This window comes from Sinohyriopsis cumingii, chromosome 17 (assembly GCF_028554795.1).
Source record: "Sinohyriopsis cumingii isolate HCF-2022 chromosome 17, ASM2855479v2, whole genome shotgun sequence".
Lineage (NCBI taxonomy): Eukaryota > Metazoa > Mollusca > Bivalvia > Unionida > Unionidae > Sinohyriopsis > Sinohyriopsis cumingii.
Genome location: NC_142977.1, coordinates 118,905,391 through 118,915,766, shown reverse-complemented (window position 1 = coordinate 118,915,766; position 10,376 = coordinate 118,905,391). Strand labels below are relative to the sequence as shown.

The 10,376-nt window shown below is 44.4% G+C and overlaps 1 protein-coding gene across 1 annotated transcript; it reads left to right on the top strand.

Annotated features, from left to right (window-relative positions):
* Nucleotides 1-1,194: 1,194 nt before the first annotated feature.
* Nucleotides 1,195-7,677, top strand: LOC149779745 (uncharacterized). The gene is made up of 2 exons (XM_089940604.1): nt 1,195-6,503; nt 7,296-7,677. The coding sequence occupies exon 1, from the start codon at nt 1,493-1,495 to the stop codon at nt 5,900-5,902; it is 4,410 nt and encodes a 1,469-aa protein (XP_089796730.1). The 5' UTR covers nt 1,195-1,492; the 3' UTR covers nt 5,903-6,503; nt 7,296-7,677.
* The last annotated feature ends 2,699 nt before the right edge of the window (nt 7,678-10,376 follow it).

Genomic DNA, 10,376 nt, shown 5'->3' with positions numbered 1-10,376 from the left:
ATGTTACTATGTACACCTTATTTTGTGAGGCGAAAATGTTCTCTTCTTTCGCTAGTAATATGTGTGCATATTATTTCGTGGATTATTACGTTTACGCCCTTTTGAAAGGACGATTTGTATTTGTGAAGAATTGTATTGCTCGCTAGCCGCTATAAGAATTAATATTGTAATTCTTTGCGTAGTTATATTTTGGTAGACAAGAAATTTGTTTACGTAATGATATATTTTGCCATTGAGTAACGGATTGCCGTTTATCACCATTTGAATGTGAATATTGTGGATTTGGTACGCTTGTGTAGGAAATATATATAAATATATAGATAGTCATATTACTAATCGTAGTAATATTTTAGTACAATCGTATTTAAAATATTTTGTATGTATATACTGATAGGGCTCAGTATGTAGATATTTGAATCCTTTGTGTGATTGTGTTATGGCGCCATTTTTGTAAGCGGCGGAAGTGTATGGGAATTTCGATGTGTGCGCATGCGCGACCCAAATGTCCCGCCTTAAACTGATGGTTCAGTTCAGTGACGTAGTGTGAGGGAAGATTTTTATAACCCTATGCTAATGCATTATACCTTTCAACAGGAAGCTTTCGGGGGACGAAAGAATTTCAGAGAATTTCGGGGGACGAGAGAAGTTCAGAGAATTTCGGGTGACGGTGAGAGATACCGAGTGAATTTCGGGTGACCTCAAGGGATATCGTCAAGGGTTCCGGATACTAGAAGACGAACCGGAAGTCAAGATAACGGCAAGGAACAAGGATTATAGAAGAGGAAGCGGAAGTGGAGATCACGAAAGGAGAGAAAGACAAGGGAACGAAGAGATTTAGATGAGTAGCACTCAAGAAGGGAAAAATCTCCTCACACTGTGAACTCAAATGATGATCAAAGGGATCATTGGGTGAAAGAGAGACATTGATTACTTTAAATTCTTTTAAATTTCATTTATTAAATTGTTATTGTTTAAATTTCATCTTTGTATTTCTTTTAATTTAACTGTCGGCATTGCTGACTGGGGGCTCGTAGCCATAAATATATTTAGTCAATAAATAATATAGTGTCCAGAATTAACCTTCTGAATAAGGACCAGGGGAACTTCTCATAATTCGTTAAAGTCTATAAGAAGAACCCCACCCCTAGACAACCACTACACCCCCACAGTGGGCGCTTCGTCCGGGATATGAATTAGACATATATATTATTTTGGGACTTAAAGTTATTGGTAGAAGTATTAGTGAACAGTGTGAGATATTTTCCATTCTTTGTATTTGAAATTTTGTGATTTTCTCATCTTGTATTTTTATTGTCATATGTGCAGGCTTTGTAGATCTTCCATTCATAGCAGTACGTGTGAAGCAGATATCGAACAAATATCTTACCTGAACGAAACTAGTTGTTGTCGACAGGTAAGTATTTAAACTGGTATTACAAATATCTGTATATTGTTTGAATTTTGAGACAAGGTATCACTTTACATTAGTATAATGTCTACCGAACGACAAATGATAAAGGAATACCGCGCCATGGGGTCGGAAGATCTTGGATACGAGGGAGATCGCCTGGCAACCTTTATAGAAGAAAGGATCAAGGAATGGAAGGCCGAAAAAGCAGCGGAAAGAGAAGCCCAGAGAGAACTAGCCAAGATAGCAGCGGACCAAGAGTTAGCCAAGATAGTCGCGGACCGAGAAGCCCAGAGAGAACTAGCCAAGATAGCAGCGGACCAAGAGTTAGCCAAGATAGCAGCGGACCAAGAGTTAGCCAAGATAGCAGCGGACCGAGACGCCCAGAAAGAGCTGGAGCTAGCCAGACTCGCTCACACTCTGGAGATGGAAAAGGTCAGAGTTGAAGCTAGGACCAACGGACGGGACGACGCCAGTACAAGCTCTGGAACAACCGGCCGACCTTCCATCGACCACCGGATAGTCCAGATCAACATGTCACGCTTCAATGATAGGGAGGAGGCTATTGACGATTTTCTCGTCCAGTTTGAGAAACTCGCACGCGCTCATCAGGTCCCTGAACAGCACTGGGCCATTAATGTCTCAGCCTTTTTGCAAGGTGCAGCTCGGGAAGTCTACCACGGCTTAACTGCAGAAGAGGCTGATGACTACACTGCCCTCAAGAAGGCGCTTCTCTGCCATTATCGGCTGACCGCCGAGACTTACCGGAAACTTTTCCGGGACTCGGTGAAAAAGGTAACAGAGACCCACTCTCAATTCCACAACCGTGTTCGAGGTTTATTTGAGAAGTGGATGAAAATGGCCGAAGTCGAACGCACGTACGAAGGGCTACGCGAGGTAATACTCAAGGAACATGTCCTGGGTACTTACCGTCGCGAGTTGACAGTTTTCTTAGCAGAAAGAGAACACCGGACGCTCGAAGAGATCGCTAACATGGCGGAGCGATACGAGCAGGCGCACTCGAAGAGTGGAGGTTCCGGGGTTACTGACCGACCCCGACCCTCTGAGTCGCGTCGTATGGGGGAGGTTGAGCCGGCTGTCCGTAACCGTCAGGGCGACGGGAAGGTCGGAGGGGCACCTACAGGTAGGGCTGCCGCCTATCGACCTGGACAGGCCTCACCCACGAAACCAGGACTTGCAAGTCGGCGAGGGCCGCCGACATGTTTTAATTGCAAGCGCCTGGGGCATTTTGCCAGGGACTGTCCCAAGGGCAGGCAGACCCAGGTGAATGTCGTAGCTAAGAAGGAAGGTGTGCCGGAAGCGAGTCGCAACCCAGCCAACCTTGCGGCCGCAACTGTCAATGGTGAAGGCGCCACCATCTTGTATGACACTGGGTGCAGCGTCCCCGCGCTTGTCGACAAGAAATATGTCAAGCCGGAGGACTATACAGGGGAGGTAATAGAAGTTCAGTACGCGAACTGCGCGCGTGACTCATTACCAGTAGCTGTCATTGACCTCGATTCACCATACGTGAAGGGGAAAATTGAAGCTGCTTGCTTGGAGGGGCTATCACATGACGTCATATTGGGTTGCCGTTACGTGTTACCCCAGCCGAACCCCGAAACCTGCACACCTATGCCAGTGAGTGCTGTTGAAACCAGGGCCATGAGTCGACAGCCGAAACAAAAGCCAATCCAAGTTACATCGACACCGGTTAGTAATGTTATTCCAGCGGAGTTAAGGAAGCTGCAACAGGAGGACGCAACTCTGGCGCAGTTGCACAAACACGCAGAAGCGGGAACAGAAAGGGAAACTCCGAACGGCGCGGTGAAGTTTGTCTACAAGAAGGGAATCTTGTATCGCCACGCCAGGAAACACAACGAACACTTCAAGCAAGTCGTCGTGCCAAAGGAAAAGCGTTGCGAAGTACTGAAACTTGCACACGAGAGTCTCATGGGTGGACACATGGGAATTGCTAAGACGCGTGACCGTCTTGTAAAAGAGTTTTACTGGCCAGGGGTCCAGGGAGACGTAAAACGGTTCTGTCTCTCCTGTGACAAATGCCAGAGAATGGCACCGAAAACGGATCAGCGACCCATCCCTTTGGGGAGTACGCCCCTTATCGATGAACCATTTAGACGTGTTGCCATGGATTTAATCGGACCGATAAAACCCGCGTCTGCGCACGGAAATCGATATATTTTAACGGTTGTCGATTATGCTACACGCTATCCGGAGGCCGTTGCGTTGCGTAACATTGACACGGAAACCGTCGCGGAAGCTCTGTTTGCGATCTGGTCAAGAGTCGGAGTGCCCGACGAGATCTTGACCGATCAAGGAACACAATTTATGAGTCGTGTGATGGCGGAGGTGAATCGCCTCATGTCGATTAAACACCTCACGACTACACCGTATCACCCCCAATGTAACGGATTGGTCGAACGGTTTAATGGGACCTTGAAAAACACGCTCAAGAAATTGTGCGAAGGCCGCCCCAGGGATTGGGACCGGTATATTCCGGCCATGCTTTTTGCATACCGGGAAGTACCGCAAGCGAGTTTGGGGTTCTCTCCCTTTGAACTCTTGTACGGGAGAACCGTACGCGGCCCAATCGCCGTACTGAGACAGCTGTGGACAGACGACCACGCTGTAGAGGAAGTACGCACTACCTACCAATACGTCGCGGACTTGCGCAACAAACTGGAAGAGGTTTGTTCTCTCGCGCAAGAAAACCTCAAACGAGCTAAGGCGCAACAGGCGAAAAATTACAATAAGCGCGCAAAACCACGTCAGTTTGAAGTAGGGGACAAAGTGTTGTTGTTGTTGCCCCAGGAACACAACAAGTTGCAAGTTTCCTGGAGGGGTCCATACGTCGTCACCAAGAAGGTCGGAGGTCAAACCTACCGGATACAGCTACCGACGAAAGAGAAATTGTACCATGCCAATTTGCTCAAGAGGTACCGGGAAAGGGAGACCGCCAGCGATTTTGTTGTCGCAGCGATAGTCACCGAGGATATCGAAGGCGATACGGAAGGTGCTAACACTGTCCCGAGCTGTCCATTAACGAGGGCCGAGACTCCGTCGGACGTGGAGTGTGACCCCATGTTAACTGAAGGGCAGCGGAACGAGATAGAGACCTTGCTGGCCGGATATTCCGACGTGCTAACCGAAAAACCCGGGAGGACGACGCTTGTCGAGTTCGGGTTAAAGATGGTGGACGACCGACCAGTTCAGCGTAAACCCTACCCCTTGCCCCACGCGAAACGACAAGTTGTAAGGGAAGAAATCGAGCAGATGATTGCTCTGGGAGTAATCGAACCTGCCGACTCTCCGTACAGCTCACCAGTAGTCTTAGTGCAGAAGAAGGACGGCACCCATCGGTTCTGCGTCGACTACCGGAAGCTGAATCAGGTGACAGAATTTCAAGTTGAAATGCTACCTGACCCCGAACATATCTTCGCTTCGGTCTCGAAAGCGAAATATTTTTCCAAACTGGATTTGTCCAAGGGGTATTGGCAAATTCCGGTAAGGAAAGAAGACCGACCGAAGCTTGCTTTTGCTACTCCCGACGGGACATACCAATGGTTGGTGATGCCGTTCGGGGTACAAAACGCGCCCAGCGTCTTTACCAGAATGATGCGGAAGTTGTTGGAGCCCTTGCGCGATAGGGGTGTCCACAACTTCATGGATGACCTCTTGTTAGCTACAGAGACATGGGGTGAACACCTCGCTCTGTTAGCTGACGTTTTGGAGCGGCTACGTCAGGAGGGCTTGACAGCCCGCCCTTCCAAATGTCACCTTGGTTTCAGGACATTAGACTATTTAGGACATACCCTGAGCCAAGGCACGCTGTCTCCAGAGAAGTCGAAGGTGGAGCAGTTGAGAAACGCCGCACGCCCCACCACGAAAACGGAAGTGAGATCATTCCTGGGACTGGCCGGATATTACCGGAGGTATGTCGCTAATTTCAGCGCGATTGCGGGCCCGTTGTCTGACCTAACCAAGAAACGGACCCCGAGTAAGTTCGTTTGGACAGATGCGTGTGAGCACGCATTCCAAACGCTAAAGGATAGACTTACATCCGACGCAGTTGTTCGTCTACCGGACTTGGATAAAGAATTCGTTCTGCGCACCGATGCATGCGACACGGGACTGGGAGCAGTACTGCTCCAGGAGCATGACAAGACGCTTTTTCCTGTCGCATACGGCAGCCGGAAGTTGTCTGCTGCCGAGAAGAATTACTCAGTATCGGAGAGGGAATGTCTCGGAATCGTGTTCGGCATATCACGGTTCGAGCGATACCTATATGGACGTAAGTTCATATTGGAGACCGACCACCAACCACTCGCCTATCTGGCGCAGGCAAAGTTGTCCAATGGTCGATTGATGCGATGGTCGCTGTTTTTACAGCAGTACCAGATGCAGATCAGATACGTGAAAGGATCTGAAAACGTAGGCGCAGATTTCATGAGTAGAAGCGCCGAAATGATATAGATCATTTGTTATATTTTCGTGTTCATACTCAGTTTAGCATTTAGTTCATTTTGCTGATTTTGTTCTTATATCGTGTAACACTTTTGCTTTTTTAGTTTGAGTGAATAAAATCCTGATTTTATTCTCAAGCGTGGGGGGATGTGATGTTTTACCCCAACCCCTTGTATTATACATGTATTTATAAGTCTGTAAGTGGAGCCAGGTAAGCTTTGTTTTTCCAAGTGCCTAAGTTGGCTAATCCTCTTACGTAACCCAGTCTTTGTTTGAGCTCTTGAGTGGAAATCTGGCGGGAATCTTTGTACATGGGAACACGTGACGTAGACAACTTCAAAGAGCCGGAAGCCGACAATGGTAGGCTGGACAGTACATGGGGACACACAGACTGACATTTTTATGATTGACAGTTCGATCAAATGACCAGAGTCCGTCGCCATCCAATCGGGATGCGTTGTAGGTGGGACTTGATTCGAGAAACTGGCGTAAGACTGGTACAAGCCTGAAATTCGTCAGTTGGTGTTTAAGAGTCGCAGTGACACACACTCCGTTAGCCATTCGTAAAAATTGGCGGAATTTAGGAAATTCATGAAATAGCTTCGATCAGGTAAGTTTGATGTTACGTTGATTCTGCTTGATACGACTGCTGTTAATTGAAGAGAATTTGTCGTATGTATACATTTTACTTGTATTGAAGTATGAATAGTTAATTATGACCTTAATAGTTTGCATTTTTTTCATGACTTTAGCTAGTACTTTTGTTTACGATTGATTACGATGTTGATTCGTTGCATCATTATTCATAATGTTACTATGTACACCTTATTTTGTGAGGCGAAAATGTTCTCTTCTTTCGCTAGTAATATGTGTGCATATTATTTCGTGGATTATTACGTTTACGCCCTTTTGAAAGGACGATTTGTATTTGTGAAGAATTGTATTGCTCGCTAGCCGCTATAAGAATTAATATTGTAATTCTTTGCGTAGTTATATTTTGGTAGACAAGAAATTTGTTTACGTAATGATATATTTTGCCATTGAGTAACGGATTGCCGTTTATCACCATTTGAATGTGAATATTGTGGATTTGGTACGCTTGTGTAGGAAATATATATAAATATATAGATAGTCATATTACTAATCGTAGTAATATTTTAGTACAATCGTATTTAAAATATTTTGTATGTATATACTGATAGGGCTCAGTATGTAGATATTTGTATCCTTTGTGTGATTGTGTTATGGCGCCATTTTTGTAAGCGGCGGAAGTGTATGGGAATTTCGATGTGTGCGCATGCGCGACCCAAATGTCCCGCCTTAAACTGATGGTTCAGTTCAGTGACGTAGTGTGAGGGAAGATTTTTATAACCCTATGCTAATGCATTATACCTTTCAACAGGAAGCTTTCGGGGGACGAAAGAATTTCAGAGAATTTCGGGGGACGAGAGAAGTTCAGAGAATTTCGGGTGACGGTGAGAGATACCGAGTGAATTTCGGGTGACCTCAAGGGATATCGTCAAGGGTTCCGGATACTAGAAGACGAACCGGAAGTCAAGATAACGGCAAGGAACAAGGATTATAGAAGAGGAAGCGGAAGTGGAGATCACGAAAGGAGAGAAAGACAAGGGAACGAAGAGATTTAGATGAGTAGCACTCAAGAAGGGAAAAATCTCCTCACACTGTGAACTCAAATGATGATCAAAGGGATCATTGGGTGAAAGAGAGACATTGATTACTTTAAATTCTTTTAAATTTCATTTATTAAATTGTTATTGTTTAAATTTCATCTTTGTATTTCTTTTAATTTAACTGTCGGCATTGCTGACTGGGGGCTCGTAGCCATAAATATATTTAGTCAATAAATAATATAGTGTCCAGAATTAACCTTCTGAATAAGGACCAGGGGAACTTCTCATAATTCGTTAAAGTCTATAAGAAGAACCCCACCCCTAGACAACCACTACACCCCCACACTCATCTCGGACGAAGTCGTGTAGCATCAGTGGTATAAAGACTTGCGTGAACATTCTTGTCCACCATTAACCACTCAAGAGATCCATCGTATCGAAGCTCTCCTAAATCAGAGTGGGGAAACGAAGCGAAGAAACGGTTATTTGTCGACATTTTCAAGCAAAAAGTCAGGATCGAATTGATCACTTATTATTACCTGTGAAGAAGACAACCACACAAATCAACGGATACCTGGGAACTTTATTACCTTTTGAACCACAGTTCGTACACGGCTTCTTGGAATCATGTCGTCTGTGCTAAAGATGAACTCCCTCATCGCAAACCTCAAGACCATCAAGCTTATGTGATCAACACGGACGACATCTCCCAGGGACCCACTGGGTACCGTCTACTTTCCTCAAGAAGGATGTGTGGAATATTTCGATTCGTATGGATTGCCCCCTTTGGAAGACGATATCATTGACTTTATGAGAAGAAATGCTCAGACCATCCGATTCAATAATGTGAAATTACAAGGCACAGATTCCTTGGTGTGTGGACAATATTGTGTGTATTTTCTGCATCATCGCAGCCTGGTCTATTCCTTAGAACATTTAGTGACTCAGTTTGATCCTTGTTCTTCTTCTAGAAACGATGTGAAAGTAGATCGATGGTTTTGTGACCATTATGCTTATCTTTTGTCTCAAGCTAGGAAACGTAATGTCCATCAGTGGCCTAATGACTTCCAACAGTGGAAATCACAATTTCATTCACAACGTTGTCAACCCTGTTTAAAGTAGAGTGTTAGTTGAAAAAAATGTTTGTGATTTGAAAAAATGTTTGATGTTATATTGTTAGATTATTGTTAAAAATGTTTGAGTTGTTTGTTAGTGTTAAGTGATTTTTGAATAAAAAATGTTGTTTTGAAGAAAAAATGCCTTTGTGGCTTGTTTGGCTATAGGAATCTTGATTTATGCTCTTTGACTTCTTACTATCCCTCTCATGACACTCATTGAACGTTCCGGCTCGAAAACCGTGGAGGGATGTTTTCCTTCACGTCCGCGCTTTGACTATAAAGCCGGGTTAGCCTCCAGTCTAACCATCCATTGTCGACTCATCCTCCTACGAAGATGTGCTCCAAACTAGCTAAGCCAAACGAAGCCTACGTGAATTTGCATAGGGTCAGACACAGTCTGATACCGAAGCCAGAAGAGATAGAGAATGTGAGAATGCTAAAAGTCACTGAAGACCTGATAGAGGAGCTCTTCAGAGAAGAAATGAACAGGGAGAAAGAAGAATGGATAGAGAAGTACAGACTTCAGAAACAGCAGAGAGAGCAGCAACAGCAATAACAACAACAGCAGCAGCAGCAACCTGAACCTGACAGAGGCTTTGTCGATTGTCGTATCGACACCAAAGAGTTCTTCTTCTCTTTCCGAAGAAGCAGACCTATCGTCAGAAAGTTTATCGTCAGAGGACGTCGCATTCTTAGAATATAAAGATCGCCCTAGCTTCAACTTCGCACACAAAAATCAGCCCTTTTCAGGGCTACCCCAATCTCTAGAAAAGAAATAACAATCGATTTGCCAATGTGTGTATGTAGAGTAGTGTGAATATAAACACTGGATAGTAGATTTGGGGTTTGTTTATTGCTGCTTCGCGTATGTGGATAGTAGATAATATGAAATGAGAAAAGTAGGGGATGTTTTCCTTCACGTCCGCGCTTTTCGTATAAGAACCCACAACGTTCGTCATTACACCATTCTACAAAGAATAAAAAAGACGATGGCTTCGAACCACCTTGATAAAATGAAAAAATTGCAAGACGTCCTGGACAATTTGGGCATGATGGAGCAAATGTTGGTTAACCTAAACGAGGATCACTATTCTGATAGTCCCCATCGAGTGAAGATGGAGATTAACAACTTACGAAAACTAAAGGAAATCGTCAGTGATCTGTTGAAAGAAATAAAGGAGGAGAAGGAGGATGAAGAGGAAAGGATAAGGATGAGAGCATGGATCGAAAAAATTGAAAAAGAAGAAGAAAATGAGAAGAGGAAGAAAGAAGAGGAGAAGAATCAGAAAGAAGAGAAAAAGAAGAAAAAGGAGGAAGAAAAGAAAGAAAAGAAGAGAAAAAGTGTAGGACAGAAAATAAGAAGCTGGTGGAGAAATAGAAGAAATTAGAAGAAGAAGAAAAAAAACAAAGGCCCTTTTCAGGGCCACTCCAATCTCTCGAAAAGAGATAGACTTTCAATTGCCTACCCCATTTTTTTTATCTTTATATTTTTTAAAAAAACAAAAAAATAGAGACGCATCAGGTCGGGACCGTATTAAAATAGGGTCCCGACCCTGTTCCATTTCCCCTAGTCCCTAGACAGGCCCAAACTCTATTCCCATGTTAAATTCCCCTTGTCCCTAGAATTGCTTTTTTTCTCCCATGTTAAATTTCCCTTGTCGCTCAACAGGCCCAAAATATATTCCCATGTTAATTTCCCATTGTCGCTCAACAGGCCCAAAATATATTCCCATG